Below are 22,558 nucleotides of genomic sequence, written 5' to 3' on the forward strand. Positions count from 1 at the left end.
GATTGCAGGCTGCACTTGGGATTGCGGGCAGGATTGCAGGCTGCACTTGGGATTGTGGGAGGGGTTGCGGGCTGGAGTGCGGAAGGCATTGCAGAAGTGTGCTGCCTCTTCCAGCTGGTGCTGTGGGCCTTGCACTCGCAGAGCAAATGCTTTACTCTCCGAGTCAGCTCTCCAGCCTCGGGAGAATGGACAGCTTGCTTGATTAATAACGGAGTGGCCTTCTTTCTCTCTCCTAACTAATTAGCGTCTAGTTTGTTAGACAGAAAGACAGCTATGCCATCTTGCTCTCAGCCTCCACTCATTGATAGTTTGCTTCTCATCCTTTGACTCTTGGTCTGTGTGTTTGACAGTGACACCTGTTTCTCCATTACGGCTTGCTTTTGAACCTTTCCGTCAGTCAGAGAATAGCTAAGCCTTGTTGTTTAACCTATCAACCAGTCAGTTGTCGCTGCAAAATAAACCCAGGCTTGATGAGGGTATCCGTAACTATTTATTGTGGAAGGTATTTACAAGAGAAACTGGTAACCCAGGTGAGTCAGAGCCTCTAGCCACGCCCAAAATGGGCGTGGTCAGCGGCACAGGTATCTAAACTCTTTCCCTACAATTCCCCTTTTAATCTAAAAAAGATGTTTAAACTTAAGACAAAACTAAATTGTGCCAATAAACAAAATATCTCAAACATATGTAAAGCATATATACATAGAAGATGATAAGGATATTTATGCATAGAAGGATTTTACACAGTATGATGAATTGTGATAAACAAATTATAAATTACCAGAAGATAATCTACCCATATCTTATCCTAAGCATATCTATTCCATCTAAACCTAAGCTTATCTGAAAGAGATGCCCAAGTGTGAACACCTCCTTCCAATGCCAACCCTAAAATAATTGAAAACTAACACTAACAGGTATAAATTATCCTGTAATGTCAACAGTAGGGAAAGGGCCGTAGTGTTCTCAGAATTACTTCCTGCTGAAATGAGAGGAGGACATTCTCATGGGAACTTGTAGGAAGAAAACGTTAGTGTAACAAGAGTCTTAAGTAGATTAAATAGTCTCTTTTTGGCAGGAGATGCTTGGTTGAAGTTCTTGACTGAAGTTCTAATGTTGATTGAAGCTCTTGTCTGAGGCTCTGGCCAGATTGTAGAAAGTGCACCGTATCAGTTCATTGGTCTGGAGTTGTGTAATTCCAAAACGGTTTCAGGATGGTACTTGTCAGTTCAGATGTATCAAGTCACATCAGGTGGAGTCCATACCTGTGCCGCTGACTACACCCACTTCGGGCGTGGCTAGAGGCGCAAACGGATGTGGTAATGAAAGGCTCTGCAGGAGAGACACAGGCTCTTTGGGGCTTCCGGTCAGGTCTGGGAAAGCTGCTGACTCGCCTGGGTTGCCAGGTTCTCTTGTAAATATCTTCCACAATAGTTACCATACCGTCATCAAGTGTGCGGTTTATTTTTCACAGCCTTTTATTACCACATCCATATGCGCCTCTAGCCACGCCCAAAGTGGGCGTGGTCAGCAGCACAGGTATCTAAAATCTCTCCCCACAGTCAGTGAATAGTTAAGCCTCATTGTTTAACCTATCAATCAGTCAATGAATAGTTAAGCCTTGCTTAACCTATCTATCTGTCTGCATCCTTTATGGATGAGTTGAAACAATGTAGATTAAAGGCTAATATAAGTGATGTTTACTAACTACTATACTTTTATTTGTTGGTTGGATTATTGTTTGCTATTTATTTTCTCCTCAGTTTTAGGAGTTTCCTGAGCTGGACATGATGGGTTTCTTTACCTTTTCCTTTTAAACTCATCTTTCTCATGAAGTTTGTTCTTTCCTGTGCTATCACGATGGAGGTGACTTTGCTTTCTCCTCGGCGTGAACGGCTCCTTTTAGTTCCTTCCACAGCCCTGGCTGTCAGTCATGAACCTGCTACAGTTTGTGTCAGTGTAACATGGCATAGAGAGATTACTTTTTGATCATGTCTGCTTGGTTTCTCTGTTCAGAAATCTCTATAAATTTGGGAATCTTATGCGATCTTTTCATTGAATAGATTCTCTATGCTTTTAGTATTTACCTCGGCTCCTTGTGCCCCATGGGTTTTTAGGTTTTGTTTTTGTTTTTCCTTGTATTCCAGAGTTCTTGGGCATGAAGTCATGCTTGCTTCTCATTACCATTCCTTATTGATGTTTGACTATAATACTGTTCCAACATCAACATTTCTTCCACCTCAACATTCTTTATTTTGCATGGGGATGCCCACTGGGGATGGTTTCCATTTTTTTTCAAAATTTGACTTACTGAGATTTCGCTTCCAATATTTCTATTTGTTTACTTTCTTTCACAATTTAAATTTTTTTCCATGTTGGATTTTCCCATCTGTACTACTGCTTTTCTTACCCATTTTGTTGAGGTTTTTCTTTGTCTGGCTGTCTTTCCTTCTCCATTCCTTGTTGAACTCAGTTGCTTATTGGGACCCTTTTTCAGCCAAGGATCATTTTTATCAGAAACATTTTGAAATTGTCACCTAAAATGCTTCCTGTTTTACTATCTCTTAGCTGATTGGCTGAGGGGTTGAGATCTCAGGGGGTGTCGTGTGCTTCGTTAGTTTATGATCTCTGTGTCTCCATGCTGCGATTTGTGCATCTGTCTGTCTGGGTGTTTCTTCTGGTTTCAGTTGGGAATCTTATTGTAATGCTCTTGTGACAGCTAGCTTTATCTGACAAGTCGACTCAGTCTGGAATCACCCAGGAAGAGTGTCTCAGTGAGAGAATGTCCTCATCAAGGTGTCCTGGGTCATGTCTGTGGCAGAATATCTTCATTGCTACTTGGTCTGAGGACCTGACTTGTTGCAGGCAGTGGTGTTACCTGGGAAAGGGGTCCTGGATGAGACAGACAGGAGAGAGCCAGGTGAGCGCAGGCAGAGTGGGTGCATCCGTTTCATTCTGCTCTCTGATGTGATGTGACCAGCTCGCTCAGCTCCTGCCTTGCCTTCCCAAAGGTGAGGGACTGTACCTGGAACTGTAGGCCAGATGAGCCCTTTCCTGCCTGAAGTTCCTGTAGGCCAGGGTATTGTATGACAGCAGCAGAAATGTACCTAGAGCGCCTCTCTTGAAAGCCCAGTCCCAATGCTCTTCACGCAGGAGGAATCAAATGCTGTAGTAGCATCAGTGCATAAGAGCAACACTTGGAATCCACCGTGGCCAGCTAACACAGCACCAGTGGCCACAAAACCGGGTACTGGAAAAGCTGATGGGGAATATGCTGTAAGTTAAAAAAATCATTCAGCGGAGAGGTAACTCAGCAGGTCATCTCTTTCTTCTTTTCCAGAGGACCTCGGAAACAACCACCGGGAACTCCAGACCCAGAGAATCCAGCGCCCTCTTCTGGCCTCTTCTGGCATTCACACACACAAGGGTGCACACACGGACACATGAGCAAAGGTAGAACCTTAAAATTGTGTAGGGCAAGTGCAAAGATAACACGTGAGACAGATAAAAGACGCAAGGAAAAGGGGAAGGGAAGCAGGTCAGGTGAAAGCCAGGAAAGAGGAGGAGAGACAAGAGTGCGGTGGGAGAAGAGCTGGAGGCTAGAAGGGATAAAGAGAAAAGAAAACCGGGAGGGAGTCCAATTAGGAAACGGCTGGAGAACAAAATTATAACAATGTTACTCGGGGAACTAGAAACATAGCAGTGTTTTTTTTTTTTAACCAATAGGGAAAAGTCACAATCGTTTTAAATGTAGACGAGTAGCAGGAGGAGAGGGAGTGAAATACAAAAAGAGGGCAGGCAAGGTGGCTCAGCAGGCAGAAGAGCTTGCGGCCAAGCCGGAGCTGAGACCCACGAGGAGGGGTCAGAAAACCAACACACATACAGGCAGATAAGACCAAGCAAATGTCACTGAAGAATTTCTTTCAAAGAAAGGAAATGAAAAAAAAAATCCTAACAGTAAAAAAAATTTTTCACAAGCAAAATGAGAAGAGGAAAGTAAAAATGTAAAGGGTATGCTAAAGTTAAAAAATACTGCTAAGAACGAAATAAAGTAGAAGTGCACAGGAAGAAACAGAGTCTCCAGGGAAAAACACAAAGGTGTTGAGCAGTTTCTGCACAGTGGAGGGAAGGGCCAGGTGCACGGCCGTCGGATTCCTACTGGGGAAATGTCTGCTGTCAACTACTGCTGGCTGCTTCCCCGAAGTAGTTTTCTTTCTTCCTGTCCCAGAGCACACTGTCGGCAACACTTAGCTATGTAGTGCGGGCAGGATGTTGCACCCTCCCAGACCACTCCCCCCGCCCCATGCCCCTTGGGTAGCTCGGGGTTCAGCTGGCTGGGGTCACCCAAGAGCACCCAGAGTGTGGGAGCAACCTCCACACAGTCTGTACAATCACATAGTCTTCATAAAAATTAGATGTACCATCTGTGGGCAGGACACATTTCTTGGAGTGATTCCCAGCGTGGCCTTGTGGGGAGAGTGTGTTTATCAAGGGTTATCTGTCTTAGGGCATTTGCGGCACTGTGATCAAAAGTGCTGACATTTATGCTTGCCTAAGGCCAGTTAATAAGTTATCTACGGGTTCCTCCCATGCGTTGTGCGGGCCCCAATCAAGTCTCCACTGGAAGCCATGTGTTTGCAGGTGACTTTGGGTTTTCCTAACAACGTCCATCTCATTGTGACTCAGGCTTTTTCGAGTGGACTTTGCTTATCCGCCCTATGCAATCACGGGAGTCGCATGCTGTGTAGCTCCCTTTGTGTCACAGCAGACATCCCTGTTTTTTTCCTTAGAGATCCTTTGAAGCTTGGTTTTTAAATTTTATTTTTGTTTTTGAGAATTTCACGAGTGAGTACTAGGTTTGTACCATTTTCCCCCTCCCTCCCCCTCCAATCCCTCCTGTCCCCCTCATTCTTTCTCGGGTTCATCACCTCTCCTTTTATAATTATTACTGTTTTACACGCACACACACACGTACACACACACACACACGTGTGTGCATGCGTGTACGCGCTTCCTATTGAGCTCATTAGTGTTGTTCATGTCTAGGGCTGACCGCTTTGGATCAGATTGCCTATCAGGAACTCGTCCCTGGAGAAGACCGATTCTCTGTCTCCTCATTGATTACCTGTAGCTCTTCCTCTAGGGGTGGGTCCTTGGGGAAGTTTGCAACACATGCTAACATGTCAACTGGCATTTACATTAATTATGTCTTATTTAGGCCGTCATATTGTTGAGATTTCACAGATTCTCTCTGACACCATTCATCAACAGGTGCCCTGAGCCCCGGCTTTAACAAGCTTTCTCCTGAGTCCTAGCTGCAGGGTTTGCACTATAGATTTATCAGCTGGGGCAGACACCACATAGCTGATGATGCTTCGCAATTTGACCAGCTGTGGAAATCTGTAGTCATCGCGGTACACTGAAAGACGATGGAGTTTCACTTTAGAGGAGAGCTGTTTGTGTTTTCTAACCTTTCTTGAGTGTCTTTCGAACTTCTGAATATCTCCCTTAGCTGTCTCTTCTGTGATAGGAAGTTGTTTGTGCATGGACTCCTCATCCCCCATGAGTTGTAGAGCTGTTGCTTCTGTCGTCCTGATATTGGGAATTCTGCATTTTTCCTGAAGCATTGGCTGCATGTCACCTATTATTTTATGAAGGAATAGGATCTTGGTTTCATAGGCATTTCTCTCTTTTCTCTTGTAGTTGTGTTGGGTTCTTTTCTGACCTTCATTTCCTTTCTTCTGTGCATGTGTGCACGAGTGCACAGACACACACACATACACACACACACACACACACACACACACACTAATGCAGGGCCCATGGACTCTGGATCCTGAGGGAGACTCCAGCCCCAGGGAGAATGAGGACAGTGTCTCTCCAGATGTGCAGAGCTGAGCATTGCTCTTGGTCTCTGCTTACAAATAGCAGAGTAGGTGTCATGGGGTCTAGGACTGTCTGGTTATCTTGAGTAGTGATGTCACTGAGTTATTATAAGGTGCAGCCTTGGTTATAGTGGGGTTCCTGACACAACTATTTTTACATGCCTAAAGACATTTTTTACTATAAACATTACAGTTTCTTAAACATTTTTTGAAATTACATTATGAATTCCATCTAGTGTATTTCTAAATAATAAAAGAAATACTAGCCTTGGCTTTAATACAATTACCAATGAAAATATGATGTGCTTCCATTGATTGTGCCTTTTGGTTGAAACTGCTTTCAAACAAATGCTTTAAAGATTTAAGTCCTCTTTTCATTGTCTTTATAAATATGCTGTGGATAGACAGGAAGATTGCAGGTACAGAGCCTAATTAAGTTCTCTTGGGCTAGTGTTAGCTTCTGCAATGGCCATTCCTTGCCCAACTCCATAACTCAACTTATTTCCTGATAATAATTAAAAACCTCTTGGGACCTGTTAACTCGGCTGGACACTAGCTTCCACAAACGCAAGATCTCAGAATGTTATCAGACAGCACCTGGGCCTGTGGCGTAGCTCCTCATCTCTTGGTACCCACCTCTCTGGTACCCACTAATGGATTTTAAAGTTGTCTTGATTTATGACTTTCTGTGTTCTGTAAAACTATAAAACCTTCACGAAACTGCTCCCGAGTTGGAACACAGAACTTGGGGGGAAACTAAACCTGTATTCCGGGGCCACGTCAATCAAAGAGTCTCCAGGAAAATGATCTCTTCCTCCTTAGGAAAGCTGCTCTTTGCCATCGTGTCCTTGACGCAGACTTTCCAGTGTGTCCTACCTGTCACCCAAGGACACACCAGCTAAAGCCTGCAGGTGCCACTTGGTGTGGCCTGTCTCGTTGGTTCTTCACTGACTGGAGTTAGACTGTGCCTTCCCTTCATCTGACTCTTGTCATAATTAAACTGTCGAGATGAAGCCAATTTTGCATGGAAGAGAATCTGCAAAAGGAGGACTGGAATGCTGGGTCAGCAGGGAGGGGCACTTGCTGTTCCTATAGGGACCTCAGAGCATCTTCACTCCTGGTCCAGGGACAGATGCCCTATGTGGACCTCACAGGCACTTAAGCATGAAGTACATGTCCATCCCCCTACACAAGACACTCAACACATAAAGGAAACACCCCCCAATAAATAGAGATCATCATGCTTAAAGAACCAGTTATTTATTACCAGAATTTACTTTTCTTATTCTGTATCACAGACAGAATCATAAAATAATTCACAGAATCACAAGGATTAACGAGTCAACCAATTAGCCAGTGATAGATTAGTAAATTGTGTTAGTATAAATGTCCATAGCCCTTGACAAGAGAGGGAGGGGTGCTGTGCAAAGAGGAGAGAGTTGAGCTCACCATTGTTCTACTTTTTTCTCCTGAACGAACTGCCCGTGAGGCCCCTCTGCATCTGGGGGTAAGAGGGCCAAGTACACGGGGGTCTCTGCTCCTTCTTCTGGGCTCTTGGGGGCTTTTGGCCCAGCCATGTCTGTTCTCACCCACCCTGGACAGCAGGCATTGAGCAGGATCTTGTCCCCTCTCCTCTGCTCGCTGAGTTTCCGGGCATGGATTCTGGACAGGACTGTCACCCCAATCTTGGTCACCCCATATGCAGTATTAGGCCAGCCTTCCTTCGCATGAACTCCTTTCTTTGTGTCTTCTACAAACTTGTTCATGAGCCCCACCAGCTCCTCCTCTGTGATGGCCTCACTTCGGAACTTCTGCTGCAGCTCCGGGCTGCAGTTTTTCAGGGCCCTGAGGCTCTCCATGCTGGATACATTCACCACTCTGCCTACAACACACCACAAATGGCTTTGTAGAGAGGCTCATGCCGGAAGGGTGTTTGAGCACGCTCAAAAAGGGAGGCCTCCTGAGAGGTGTGCACTGTGCCGTGTGAGCGTGTGGAAGCAGAAGGGATGGTTGGCAACTGCGGAGACCAAAAGAGCAGAACCACACCTCCCTGTGGCAGAGAGGCAGAGGAGCCGCCTGGACACCACCCACCAGACTCACCTTGGGGTTTTATCAGAGGGAGTAGCTCAGTGCAGACATCTTGGGTACCAAAAAAGTTGGTTTTCATTGTCACTTCTGCTTGAATGTGGAAGGGAGTTGGGTCAGCATCTTCCAGGGCAGAAAGAGAATGGATTGAGTGGGTTAGAAATGCATTTCCTAGCGTTCAGTCAGAGCACCAACCCACTGTCAGTCTGATAATGTTCTCTTGATTCTGAAGGACAGCGCCACACGGGGAGGCTGGGGGAGGCTGGGGGAGGCCCGTGCATCAGGATCTGCATGTAACACCTGTTAACCGCTCTGCTCTTTCTCTCCCAGAATTTTTGTTTATGTCACCATGAGCTGAGGGTTCCACTCAAATATCCCTAAGACCAATGACTCCACAGCTGGGCTAGGGAAACCTGGGAATGATGGGAACTTGTCCAAGTTCTGGACTCACAAGGACCAGGGACTCTCTGCAGCCCCCAACCTGTCCTGTGTCTGCCAGGGGACCTGTTCTAGACTCCCATGTCACAGAGCCCCTGTCCCAGTAATGCTCCCCAGAGAGGGGGAGCCCAGCCTGGCACCAGGCTCTGGGAAAGGCGCCTCCCCTCCCCACACCCCCTGTCTTACTCTTGAAGGCGATGCCCGCATTGTTGATGAGCACGTCCAGTCCCCCGTACTCCTTGCGCAGAAAGTCGCGCAGGGCGCGAATGCTCTGCCGGTCGTCGATGTCCAGCTGGTGGAAGCGGGGGCTCAGGCCCTCCGCCTGCAGCTGCTGCACAGCAGCCTTGCCCCGCGCCTCGTTCCGCGCGGTGAGCACCACGTCCCCCGAGAACTTGCGACACAGGTCACGCGCGATGGCGAAGCCGATGCCCTTGTTGGCCCCGGTCACCAGCGCCACGCGGGTGCTGGACGACATGGCTGGGAGTGCGTAGGGAGGCGGTGGGAGAGCACGGATCCTGAGGTACCTGCTGCTGCAGCAGGTAGTATGAGAGCCAAACTCTGAACCCGGGTTTTCTAAGGACAGCAGGGTTGGGTAGGCTGGTATAGGCTCAATGCGCAGGCGCATCAACTGACCTCGCCTCTAGGAGGGCGTGGCAAACTGGGAGACTGGTTCTTTCCTGTTTTATACTCTCTGTATCTGTCCTCTGGTCTTATTGGTGTATATTTACGGGATAGTGACTCACCTTCACAGTATCGGGCTCAGATGTATAAATCTTTTCAATGAAAGAAACAGGCCAGGTCATTTGCTAGCTCAGAGCAGGCAGGGTGTGTTGTACAGTTGAAATTCAGCCACGGAAATGCCTGGGTCAGCTCATGGGCTTCCCTGGCATTTTCCTCAAGGAGTTCTGGAAGCCAGCAGCCAGGCAAGACTGCAGGGGAAGTCTGCAGAGGGGCTGCTGCAGCTGTCCACCCGGCAGTCAGACATTTGCCTTGCCCCTGCCACAGAATATTCCTCTGTGCTTGTATGAATTTTGTGCGGTATTCCCTCCCCAAGTTGCAGATTGGATCTTTGAACACAGTCTTACTGGCGTTTAGAGAAATAGAGCACTGCCCTTAAATCGTAGCAACTAGAGTTGTAGGATGAACTGTTGAGAAGGATGAGGAATGAAAATTCGTGGTGAGTTTTCCACTCGGTGAAAAGCAATGCTGTTGGTTAATCCTTGGCAGGGAGCATTGCTTACTAACCGCACGGGGTGTTTCTTTACGAACTTCTAATGCTTTGTCTTACTGGGGTGTGAGCACTGAGCTGTACAGAGGTGAGGGCCATCAGGGAACCTGCTCTTTTGTACTCAAAACAGCACCTGGAAGCACTTCTTAGTCCCCCTTTCAAGCTGACAGGATGCTTGTGCTCACAAAATTTGCAGTTGGTCCAGGAGAGGGAAAGGAATCCTCAATGCTTCCTAACACCCTGGAAATAGTGATCTGAAGGTCAAGTTTCATTTCCTCAATGTTCCATAGGGTGCTAATAGCCACAGGTGGCCATTTAAGTTAAAGTAAGACATTTCAGTTGCACTGACCACGGTTGCATGAGCGCGGTATTATTGGGAATACAGGGAAATAAGGACACAGATCTGAGACACTCCCATGACAAAAGATTGTGCTGTTTCATATGGATTGCATGTAAACTGCCAGTCTAAGCCAGGCTTCTAGTTCAGAATTTACCAAGCCTTACTAATCAGGCAAAGGACTGCATGGGTGTGTGTCTCAGCAGCTGAGGGCAGGAGCCTGGGGAACCGGGCAATCTGAGTTCAATCCAGGAGCCCTTGTGCGGTGGAGGATGGAAGTCATTCCAAGAAGTCGTTGTGATCCCTATCCCTGTGTGCAGTGCAGGCAGACACACTGCTTTCTCTCTCTCTCTCTCTCTCTCTCTCACACACACACACACACACACACCTGAAGGTACATACTTTCATATTATACCACACTCCCATAGACCAGAGTCACACACACACACACACACACACACACACACTCTCTCTCTCTCAGACAAGCACACCACAGTACACATAACACAGATGAATCAGCACTCCATACAATTCCCTCACCAAATTCACACCCAACACAAACATACCACACCACACATGCCACACTTCCATAATACACCACACACACCACAACACGCCACCCTCACATCACATCTGCACACACGCAGACACAATACACACATAGTACAACGCCCTGCTACACCATACACACAACACACACATCGACACTACACAGGCACACAACACATACACCACACCCACATCATATACCCACATTACATACAAACGACTTCACATACCATACCCCACACTCACACATAGGACACACTAACCACACAACACCATACAAAACACAGACATATACACTACACCCCATATACACACACCATACATACTGCACCACACACATACACACAGCACACCACATTCCAATTATACACAACACCACACAATACCAAACACAAATAACACCTGCTGCATTACAGTACACATTCACACATTCTACCCATACAAAGTACACTATCACAGCCACACTATACACACACAACACCCCCCAACTCACACATGTATGTAGAGAAAGGTATTCATTCCACAATTACTGTTACTTTAGGCAACCCTAATACACCTCTTTTGCTTGGCTAGAGACACTCAAATATTTGGGTTCATTATTCTTATCCCAATTATACAAAAGACACTAATGTCTGATAACAACATTTTGAAGTTTCTCACGTTAAATACTAATGCTTCTTGATTGAATTAGTATCTGATATGCTCTATAATACAATCAGCTGGTATTAAACAGTATTTTAGAAAGAAGGAAGACAGGTAATATCAGAGTAACTGCATTGAGAGTTCCTTTTCTAAACCTTTAAAACAAAGTAAAATTCATCAGATAAAAATACCTGTGAATACACCAGTAACTATGTAGCTGATCTTGTAAGGATTAGTTATTTTAGACACTGGTTTTATCTGTAGTTTTCACTCTGTTAAGCAAAACTGTGTTCTGATTATTTAATTTTGGTCATCTATGTCACAAATAAATGTAAAGACAGACATAGAAGTCATAAAAGACAATAATTGAGTTGTTGATGGAGTGGCTAATTGTTTCCATAAGATGCCGGCGATGCTCATGGGTTTTCCAGTATTCCTTGCTCCTAAAGATGCCGTCCTGTCCTCGGCTCAAGCCTCATGTACATCAGTTCCTAGACTTGGGGCACAGCCACGAGGGAAGACTCAGAACATTAACATGTGGCCTCTGCTGCAAAATGGAATGCTTGCCCAATGGGTAAACTGTGAAGTAAAGATCCAGAAGAGAAGCTGTGCCTGCTGTGATCAGAACTCCAGGGAGGAGTCCGTGTCTGCAGACACTGGAGGACTGAGAGGAACTTCAGCAGTGTGGAGACCCTGGAACCCAGCAGGTTCAGAGGCTGAGAACTCTATCATGGGCTAGTTGTAGGGTCTGGAGTGGGCATTCCTTGCCCCACTCCGAAGAAATACCTAATGAGGATGATGATGATGGGGAGGAGGAAGACACTGATGATGGTGATAGCTCTTGGAAGCTTTTAATTCAGCAGGACACTAACTTCCAGTAATCCAAGAGCGAAGGATGCCATCGGACAGCATCCTGGGCTTGTAACATGGCTCCCACACCTCATTGTACCCATTTCTCTGAACTTGCTACCAATGCATTTTGAAGTTCTCCTGATTTAAGACTTTCTTTGTTCTGTACAATTTCATAGAACAAAAAAAGATATACAATGTTTATGAAACTGCTTTTCTGTTGGGACTTGGGTTACCTAAGTCTGTGTTCCCAGGTCTTGATCACTCAATGGCTCTGGAATAAATGTTCCTTTATTCCTCTGGAGAACCTGAGAGTTGTATTTTGAACAGTAGAACTGTCCTTGACTCAGACTTTAAAGTGTGTCCTACCTGTCACCCAAGGACACACCAGCTAAAGCCTGCAGGTGCCACTTGGTGTGGCCTGTCTCGTTGGTTCTTCACTGACTGGAGTTAGACTGTGCCTTCCCTTCATCTGACTCTTGTCATAATTAAACTGTCGAGATGAAGCCAATTTTGCATGGAAGAGAATCTGCAAAAGGAGGACTGGAATGCTGGGTCAGCAGGGAGGGGCACTTACTGCTCCTGGAGATACCTCAGAGCATCTTCACTCCTGGTCCAGGGACAGATGCCCTATGTGGACCTCACAGGCACTTAAGCATGAAGTACATGTCCATTCCCCTACACAAGACACTCAACACATAAAGGAAACACCCCAAATTCATAGAAATCATTATACTTAATGAACTAGTGATTTATTGATTTCCAGAATCGACTTTTTCTTATTCTGTATCACAGACAGAATCATAAAATAATTCACAGAATCACAAGGATTAACGAGTCAACCAATTAACCAGTGTTAAATAGGAAATTGTGTTAGTATAGTATAAATGTCCATAGCCCTTGACAAGAAAGGGAGGGGTGCTGTGCAAAGAGGAGAGAGTTGAGCTCACCATTGTTCTACCTTTTTCTCCTGAACGAACTGCCCGTGAGGCCCCTCTGCATCTGGGGGTAAGAGGGCCAAGTACACGGGGGTCTCTGCTCCTTCTTCTGGGCTCTTGGTGGCTTTTGGTCCAGCCATGTCTGTCCTCACCCACCCTGGACAGCAGGCATTGAGCAGGATCTTGTCCCCTCTCCTCTGCTCGCTGAGTTTCCGGGCCTGGATTCTGGACAGGACTGTCACCCCAATCTTGGTCACTCCATATGCACTATTAGGCCAGCCTTCCTTCGCATGAACTCCTTTCTTTGTGTCTTCCACAAACTTGTTCATGAGCCCCACCAGCTCCTCCTCTGTGATGGCCTCACTTCGGAACTTCTGCTGCAGCTCCGGGCTGCAGTTTTTCAGGGCCCTGAGGCTCAGCATGCTGGATACATTCACCACTCTGCCTACAACACACCACAAATGGCTTTGCAGAGAGGCTCATGCAGGATGGGTATTTTACCTTTGGTGAGATTTCACATCTGAGTGAGGGCTGCACAGGACTTGGTTACTGAGGCAGCCTAAGAAACTGAATTCTTCCCTTCAAGGTTTGGGTGGGTAGAGAAGACAGGTGACCATGGGAACAGCTACCCTTAGATGCTCTAGAGATCCAGAGACCAGACAGGAGGAAGCACATGAGATCAGGGGAGATATACTCAAGACTAAACCAGAAGGTCACATTGCTACAGTGGCTGGCCTGTCTTTGCTGGTGTGTTTGGAGTAAGAAGTGGTTCACACGCTATCCAAATGGCTTGGGGTGTTAGCAGGTCATGATGGAAGTGATGTCACAGTTTGTTTTGCAGTACATGCACATGTTGAAGGAGAGTTATCATGAGTCTGGAGGAGTGGCAGGTGACATTATAGAGCGTTCTGAACCTTGCCAAAGGCTTGGGCTCTCTCCTGAAGGATCTTTGGGACTGGAGGAGTTGTGTAGACAGAAATGAGGCAAAGGAGCATGCTCATGAAGGGAGGCCTCCTGGGAGGGCGGGCACTGTGCCATGTGACAGCGGAGACTGCTGTGGAGCTAAGCTGAGGGAAGCACTCAGTGGGCACAATCTGAGGCCTTGTGGGGACAGGGCATTGTGACCAGCAGGGGGCCCGGTGCTGTGCACTATGTTTTAGGGAGGAATGGAATCCTTAAAGCCCTTCAGTTGTGAGGGTGTGGAACAAACAGACTTGGAAGCAGGGGGATGGTTAGAGAGGAGTCAGACAGGCACAGAGAGCATCAGTGCCCACAAAACAATTGTGACCAGAAGAGCAGACCCACACCTCCCTGTGGCAGAGAGGCAGAGGAGCGCCTGGACACCAGACTCACCTTGGGGTTTTATTAGAGGGAGTAGCTCTGTGCAGACATCTTGGGTACCAAAAAAGTTGGTTTTCATTGTCACTTCTGCTTGAATGTGGAAGGGAGTTGGGTCAGCATCTTCCAGAGCAGAAAGAGAATGGATTGAGTGGGTTAGAAATGCACTTCCTAGCGATCAGTGAGAGCACCAACCCACTGTCAGTCTGATAATGTTCTCTTGATTCTGAAAGACTGCGCCACTGGGGGAGGCTGAGGGAGGCCCGTGCATCAGGATCTGCATGTAACACCTGTTTCCCGCTCTGCTCTTTCTCTCCCAGAATTCTTGTTTATGTCTTCATGAGCTGAGGGTTCCACTCAAATATCCCCAAGACCAATGACTTCAAAGGTGGGCGAGGGAAACCTGGGAATGATGGGAACTTGTCCAAGTTCTGGATTCACAAGCACCAGGGACTCTCTGCAGCCCCCAACCTGTCCTGTGTCTGCCAGGGGACCTGTTCTAGACTCCCATGTCACAGAGCCCCTGTCCTAGTAATGCTCCCCAGAGAGGGGGAGCCCAGCCTGGCACCAGGCTCTGGGAAAGGCGCCTCCCCTCCCCACACCCCCTGTCTTACTCTTGAAGGCGATGCCCGCATTGTTGATGAGCACGTCCAGTCCCCCATACTCCTTGAGCAGAAAGTCGCGCAGGGCGAGGATGCTCTGCTGGTCGTCGATGTCCAGCTGGTGAAAGCGGGGGCTCAGGCCCTCCGCCTGCAGCTGCTGCACCGCAGCCTTGCCCCGCGCCTCGTTCCGCGCGGTAAGCACCACGTCCCCCGAGAACTTGCGGCACAGGTCACGCGTGATGGCGAAGCCGATGCCCTTGTTGGCCCCGGTCACCAGCGCCACGCGGGTGCTGGACGACATGGCTGGGAGTGCTTAGGGAGGCGGTGGGAGAGCACGGATCCTGAGGTACCTGCTGCAGCAGGAGGTAGCAGGAGATTGGCTCTGAACTCGGTTTTTCTAAGGACAGATTGGTTGGGTCTACTTTCAAGGGCGTAATGCGCAGGCGCATCAACTGATCCCGCCTGCACAAGGGCGTGGCAAGTTGTGAAGCTGGTTCTTGCTGGCTTAACACTCTGTGTAGCTCTCATCTAGTCTTACTGGGGTGTGTTAACGGGATGGTGGCTCACTTTCACAGTATCGGGCTTAGATGTATAAATCTTTTCAATGAAAGAAACAGGCCAGGTCATTTGCTAGCTCAGAGCAGGCAGGGTGTGTTGTACAGTTGAAATTCAGCCACGGAAATGCCTGGGTCAGCTCATGGGCTTCCCTGGCATTTTCCTCAAGGAGTTCTGGAAGCCAGCAGCCAGGCAAGACTGCAGGGGAAGTCTGCAGAGGGGCTGCTGCAGCTGTCCACCCGGGAGTCAGACATTTGCCTTGCCCCTGCCACTGAACATTCCTCTGTGCTTGTATGAATTTTGTGCGGTATTCCCTCCCCAAGTTGCAGATTGGATCTTTGAACACAGTCTTACTGGTGTTTAGAGAAATAGCGCACTGACCTTAAGTCGTAGCATCTAGAGCTGTAGGATGAACTGGTGAGAAGGATGAGGAATGGAAATTCCTGGTGAGTTTCCCACTCAAGTTGAAAAGCAATGCTGTTGGTTAATCCTTGGCAGGGAGCATTCCTTACTAACAGCACGGGGTGTTTCTTTACGAAGTTCCAATGCTTTGTCTTACTGGGATATGAGCACTGAGCTGTACAGAGGTGAGGGCCATCAGGGAGCCTGCTCTTTTGTACTCAAAACAGCACCTGGATGCACTTCTTAGTCCCTTTTGCAAGCTGACAGATGCTCTGTGCTCACAAAGTTTACAAAGTTTTCTAGTAGATGGAAAGAAATTCTCACTGCTTCCTAACACTCTGGAAATAGGGATCTGAAGGTTAAGTTTCATTTCTTCAATGTTCAGTAGGGTGCTAATATCCACAGGTAGCCATTTAAGTTAAAGTAAGACATTTCAGTTGCACTGACCGCAGTATGCAAGAGGGCAGTTGTTTTGGGAATACAGGGAAATAAGGACACAGATCGGAGACACTCCCATGGCAAAAGATTGTGTTGTTTCATATGGATTGTTGTTAAAATGTTTAGGTTATCCTGTAGCGAGACACAAACCGTGACTCAACGATGCCACGTGGAGTTTATTGGTGGACAGGGAGGGAAAGGGGGGTGAGAGGTAACCAATCCGTGCAGAGCTGAGAGAGAGAGAGAGAGAGAGAGAGAGAGAGAGAGAGAGAGAGAGAGAGAGAGAGAGAGAGAGAGAGAGAGAGAGAGAGGAGAGGAGATGGAGAGTAATAGGAGAGTAAGAGAGTAAAGAGAGCATAAGCGGGCAGGGGTCAGTCCTTTAAAGGGGTCCTTTGCATCTGCGTGGTTCTCACAGAACTCTGGACTGGCCAGAGTGTTGCCTGAGTGCATCCTGCCAGGTAACAGGGCAGGTCAGCGTAATGCCTGAACCTTTCATGGATTGCATGTAAACTGCCATTTGAAGCCAGGATTTTAGACAGTAGTTTACCAAGCCTTACTAATCAGGAATAGGACTGCATGGGTGTGATGACTCAGCATTTGAGGGCAGGAGCTTGGGGAACCCAGCAACCTGAGTTCAATCTAGGAGCCCTTGTGAGGTGGGAGGAAGGAAGTCATTCCAAGAGTCATTGTGATCCCTATCCCTGTGTGCAGTGCAGACAGACACACTGCTCTCTCTCTCTCTCTCTCTCTCTCTCTCTCTCTCTCTCTCTTTCACACACACACACACCCCTCCCTGAAGATACATACTTTCATATTACACCACACTCCCATAGACCATAGTCACACATACACACACACACCACACACAGCACACAACACTCAGATGAATGCACTACACCACACACACACACACACACACACACAGAATACAAACACCTCACAACCCCTGTTAATCCATACACACACCACACACGTAGATGCTACACACAATTACTACAATACACCACATGCATGTCATAACCCATGTCACATACACAACATATCACATACCATACCACACACTCACAAAGGAAGCACAAGCCACACAACCGCCACACAAAACACACAGGCATACATGCTACACCACATATACATATGCAAGTACCAATGATATTATACTGTAGAATACACAGACACATAGATACACACAGCACACTTCCACCCAACTGAGCAAGGACTCACACGTAAAGGAACTGCCCCAAATGTACACAAATCATGATGCTTAATGGAGCAGTTATTTATTTCTCTTACAGAATGCTCTATTTCTTATCCTGTATTAGAGCAGAAACATAAAGTAAGTCATAGAATCACAAGGGTCAATGAGACAACTAATTAATGAGTGATAGATTAGTGAGTGGTGTTAGTACATTACAAATGTCCATAGCCCTTACCAAGAGGGTCCAAGGAGGGAGGGGAGCTGTGGGAAGAGGAGAGAGTTGAGCTCACCATTGGTCTACTCTTTTCTCCTGAACGAACTGCCCGTGAGGCCCCTCTGCATTTGGGGGCAAGAGGGCCAAGTACACAGGGGTCTCTGCTCCTTCTTCTGGGCTCTTGGTGGCATCTGGTCCGGTCATGTCTGTCCTCACCCACCCTGGACAGCAGGCATTGAGCAGGATCTTGTCCCCTCTCCTCTGCTCGCTGAGTTTCCGGGCCTGGATCCTGGATAGGACTGTCACCCCAAGCTTGGGCACCCCATATGCACTATTAGGCCAGCCTTCCTTCGCATGAACTCCTTTCTTTGTGTCTTCCACAAACTTGTTCATGAGCCCCACCAGCTCCTCCTCTGTGATGGCCTCACTTCGGAACTTCTGCTGCAGCTCCGGGCTGCAGTTTTTCAGGGCCCTGAGGCTCAGCATGCTGGATACATTCACCACTCTGCCTACAACACACCACAAATGGCTTTGCAGAGAGGCTCACGCCGGATGGGTGTTTTACCTTTGGTGAGATTTCACATCTGAGTGAGGGCTGCACAGGACTTGGTTACTGAGGCAGCCTAAGAAACTGAATTCTTCCCTTCAAGGTTTGGGTGGGTAGAGAAGACAGGTGACCATGGGAACAGCTACCCTTAGATGCTCTAGAGATCCAGAGACCAGACAGGAGGAAGCACATGAGATCAGGGGAGATATACTCAAGACTAAACCAGAAGGTCACATTGCTACAGTGGCTGGCCTGTCTTTGCTGGTGTGTATGGAGTAAGAAGTGGTTCACACCCTATCCAAATGGCTTGGGGTGTTAGCAGGTCATGATGGAAGTGATGTCACAGTTTATTTTGCAGTACATGCACATGTTGAAGGAGAGTTATCATGAGTCTGGAGGAGTGGCAGGTGACATTATAGAGCGTTCTGAACCTTGCCAAAGGCTTGGACTCTCTCCTGAAGGATCTTTGGGACTGGAGGAGTTGTGTAGACAGAAATGAGGCAAAGGAGCATGCTCATGAAGGGAGGCCTCCTGGGAGGGTGGGCACTGTGCCGTGGTGGCAGCTGAGCTGAGGGAAGCACTCAGTGGGCACAATCTGAGGCCTTGTGGGGACAGGGCATTGTGACCAGCAGGGGGCCCGGTGCTGTGCACTATGTTTTAGGGAGGAATGGAATCCTTAAAGCCCTTCAGTTGTGAGGGTGTGGAACAAACAGACTTGGAAGCAGGGGGGATGGTTAGAGAGGAGTCAGACAGGCACAGAGAGCATCAGTGCCCACAAAACAATTGTGACCAGAAGAGCAGACCCACACCTCCCTGTGGCAGAGAGGCAGAGGAGCGCCTGGACACCAGACTCACCTTGGGGTTTTATTAGAGGGAGTAGCTCTGTGCAGACTTGTTGGGTACCAAAAAAGTTGGTTTTCATTGTCACTTCTGCTTGAATGTGGAAGGGAGTTGGGTCAGCATCTTCCAGGGCAGAAAGAGAATGGATTGAGTGGGTTAGAAATGCACTTCCTAGCGATCAGTGAGAGCACCAACCCACTGTCAGTCTGATAATGTTCTCTTGATTCTGAAAGACTGCGCCACTGGGGGAGGCTGAGGGAGGCCCGTGCATCAGGATCTGCATGTAACACCTGTTTCCCGCTCTGCTCTTTCTTTCCCCAGAAATTCTTATTTATGTCTTCATGAGCTGAGGGTTCCACTCAAATATCCCCAAGGCCAATGACTCCACGGCTGGGTGAGGGAAACCTGGGAATGATGGGAACTTGTCCAAGTTCTGGATTCACAAGCACCAGGGACTCTCTGCAGCCCCCAACCTGTCCTGTGTCTGCCAGGGGACCTGTTCTAGACTCCCATGTCACAGAGCCCCTGTCCTAGTAATGCTCCCCAGAGAGGGGGAGCCCAGCCTGGCACCAGGCTCTGGGAAAGGCGCCTCCCCTCTCCACAACCCCTGTCTTACTCTTGAAGGCGATGCCCGCGTTGTTGATGAGCACGTCCAGTCCCCCATACTCCTTGAGCAGAAAGTCGCGCAGGGCGAGGATGCTCTGCGGGTCGTCGATGTCCAGCTGGTGGAAGCGGGGACTCAGGCCCTCCGCCTGCAGCTGCTGCACAGCAGCCTTGCCCCGCGCCTCGTTCCGCGCGGTGAGCACCACGTCCCCCGAGAACTTGCGACACAGGTCACGGGTGATGGCAAAGCCGATGCCCTTGTTGGCCCCGGTCACCAGCGCAACGCGAGTGCTAGACGACATGGCTGGGAGTGTGTAGGGAAGCGGTGGGAGAGCACGGTACAGTCTAAAGCAGAAGGTAGCACTAGAGCCACTGTGAACATGTTTTCGTCTAAGGACAGCTGTGTTTGGTTCTGGCATAGGTGCAAATATGCTAGCCTATCAATTCCGTCCCTCCCGCCCCGCCTTAGGAGGGCGTGGCATGTAGGCAAAAGGTAATAATTCTTGCCTGTTTTACACTCTCTGTAACTGTCTTCTTGTTGTTGTATATTTATGTAGTGGTGACTCTCCTTCAAAGTATCAGAGTTAGCTTTATAGGTCTTGTCAATGAAAGAAACAGGCCAGGTCATTTGCTAGCTCAGAGCAGGCAGGGTGTGTTGTGCAGTTGAAATTCAGCCACGGAAATGCCTGGGTCAGCTCATGGGCTTCCCTGGCTTTTTCCTCAAGGAGTTCTGGAAGCCAGCAGCCAGGCAAGACTGCAGGGGAAGTCTGCAGAGAGGCTGCTGCAGCTGTCCACCCGGCAATCTGCCATTTGCCTTGCCCCTGCCACAGAATATTCCTCTGTGCTTGTATGAATTTTGTGCGGTATTCCCTCCCCAAGTTGCAGATTGGATCTTTGAACACAGTCTTACTGGTGTTTAGAGATATAGCGTACTGTCCTTAAGTTGTAGCAACTAGAGTTGTAGGATGAACTGGTGAGAAGGATGAGGAATGGAAATTCCTGGTGAGTTTCCCACTCAGGGTGAAAAGCAATGCTGTTGGTTAATCCTTGGCAGGGAGCATTCCTTACTACCCGCATGGGGTGTTTCTTTCCTAACTTCCAATGCTTTGTCTTACTGGGATGTGAGCACTGAGCTGTACAGAGGTGAGGGCCATCAGGGAATCTGCTCTTTTGAGCTCAAAACAGCACCTGGACGCACACCTCACTTTCCTTTCTGGTTTGCAGGATGATCTATGCTCACAAAGTTGGTCCAGGACAGGGAAAGAAATCTTCACTGCTTTCTAACATTCTGGAAATAGGGATCTGAAGGCCAAGTTTCATTTCCTTACAGTTTAGTAGGGTGCTAATAGCCACATGTGGCCAATTAAATTAAATTTAAATTTGAGTTGCACTGACCACAATATACATGAGGGTGGTTGTAATGGGTATACAGTGAAATATATGAATCAGAAATGAAACATGGTGGCCGGGCATTGTTGGGGCACGCCTTTAATCCCAGCACTCAGGACGCAGGGGCAGGCGGATATCTGGAGTTCTATGCCAGTCTGGTCTACAGATTGAGTTTCAGGATAGCCTCCAAAACAATACAGAGAAACTGTGTCTCAAAAAACCAAAAAAAAAAAAAACCAAAACCAAAAAAAAAAAAAACCCACACACACACAATAGAAAAAAGAAATGAAACGTGGTGTAAGAAGCATTTATCATTTTTTTGCAGTAGATGTTAATATTCTATATATCAACTCCAGTCTGTTACTATGAATTTGACTATATGTAGACTATATACTGCATGCTCTGTATTCTCTCCCAGTCCCCAGAGAAAGGAATTCCCTCTCACCAGGACATCAGCAGTAAGAGCTGCAGCCCCCAACTTCGCACTGCTTAGCCTTAGTTTATCCCTTTGACATAGCTCAGAGAAGCCCCCCTCAATCAATTAACAGTGTGGTGCAGGTCATGTTCCCCTTCCCCCATCAATTACCTTTGCCAGGAGGTTTTGCAAGTCATGTCCAGTGGAGGGACACCAGGTATTTTCTTTGTTCAATATCTTACTGGCCTACCTTGGCATGAAAGACCATCAAGCCCTATTCTCAGAGAATTGTTAGATGTGCCTGTGGGAGGAAAAAGTAGAAGCCTTGTGGGATGGAAGAGACCTCAGTGGAACTTTTAGGAGACAGAAATTTTGGAGACTTTTTAGAATTGTTGAGAATCGTCTTAGAACTTTTGGAGAGAAATCTTACAGAGAGGTATTAGAGAAAGAACTTTTGAGGAGACAGCTTTTAGAGAGAAATCTTACAGAGAGCTTTTGAGAGAGAACTTTTTGGGAAGCCGCCATCTTTGAAGAATAATGGGCCATGAGAGGAACGCGTGTGTGCGTTGATTTATTTCCCTCTTGCCCTAAGACTCCTAGAAAAACCCAGCCTGGAAAAGCCCCTAGCCTGGACCTTGGGAGAGCATTTAGGTTGGACCTCGGATGCTCTTGTTAACTTCCCATGACAATGGATTTTGCTGTTCTGTATGGATTGCATGTAAACTGCCAGTCTAAGCCAGGCTTCTAGTTCAGAATTTACCAAGCCTTACTAATCAGGCAAAGGACTGCATGGGTGTGTGTCTCAGCAGCTGAGGGCAGGAGCCTGGAGAACCCAGCAACCTGAGTTCAATCCAGGAGCCCATGTGAGGTGGGAGGAAGGAAGTCATTCCAAGAAGTCGTTGTGACTGCTCTGCCTGTGTGCAGTGGTGTTCAGTGTGAGAGCCTCCTCCAAAGAGTCAGCCAGGTATCCTGAAACAGGGGGCTTACAAAGATGACAAAGACCCCAGACAGAGTTGGGAGGATTGTCAGTAGATGCCTCTCAGCACACGAACAGCAGTGAGTTTGTTCCAGA

At 47.8% G+C, this 22,558-nt stretch overlaps 2 protein-coding genes and 1 long non-coding RNA gene across 5 annotated transcripts; 1 reads left to right on the forward strand and 2 right to left on the reverse strand.

Annotated features, from left to right (window-relative positions):
- Window positions 1-7,126: 7,126 nt before the first annotated feature.
- Window positions 7,127-9,022, reverse strand: LOC121141872 (carbonyl reductase [NADPH] 1). Its single transcript, XM_040750442.1, has 3 exons — window positions 8,592-9,022; window positions 7,983-8,090; window positions 7,127-7,764 (listed from the first exon to the last, which is right to left on the reverse strand). The coding sequence occupies exons 1-3, from the start codon at window positions 8,878-8,880 to the stop codon at window positions 7,328-7,330; spliced, it is 834 nt and encodes a 277-aa protein (XP_040606376.1). The 5' UTR covers window positions 8,881-9,022; the 3' UTR covers window positions 7,127-7,327.
- Window positions 8,856-12,314, forward strand: LOC121141875. The gene is made up of 2 exons (XR_005878800.1): window positions 8,856-8,944; window positions 11,565-12,314. It is a non-coding gene; the product is annotated as an uncharacterized LOC121141875 (long non-coding RNA).
- Window positions 12,315-12,740: 426 nt separating this feature from the next.
- On the reverse strand, window positions 12,741-20,101 carry LOC121141873 (carbonyl reductase [NADPH] 1-like). 3 transcript variants are annotated; one of them, XM_040750445.1, is made up of 3 exons: window positions 19,696-20,101; window positions 14,302-14,409; window positions 12,741-13,393 (listed from the first exon to the last, which is right to left on the reverse strand). In XM_040750445.1, the coding sequence occupies exons 1-3, from the start codon at window positions 20,099-20,101 to the stop codon at window positions 12,957-12,959; spliced, it is 951 nt and encodes a 316-aa protein (XP_040606379.1). In that variant the 3' UTR covers window positions 12,741-12,956. The 3 variants fall into 3 exon arrangements, with proteins under 3 accessions (XP_040606379.1, XP_040606378.1, XP_040606377.1); XM_040750444.1 differs by lacking the exon at window positions 19,696-20,101 and adding an exon at window positions 14,901-15,309; XM_040750443.1 differs by lacking the exons at window positions 12,741-13,393; window positions 14,302-14,409 and adding exons at window positions 17,539-18,201; window positions 19,095-19,202 and having other exon boundaries at window positions 19,696-20,100.
- Between the last annotated feature and the right edge of the window lie 2,457 nt (window positions 20,102-22,558).

This window comes from Mesocricetus auratus, unplaced genomic scaffold (assembly GCF_017639785.1).
Source record: "Mesocricetus auratus isolate SY011 unplaced genomic scaffold, BCM_Maur_2.0 Super-Scaffold_100008, whole genome shotgun sequence".
Classification (NCBI taxonomy): Eukaryota; Metazoa; Chordata; class Mammalia; order Rodentia; family Cricetidae; genus Mesocricetus; species Mesocricetus auratus.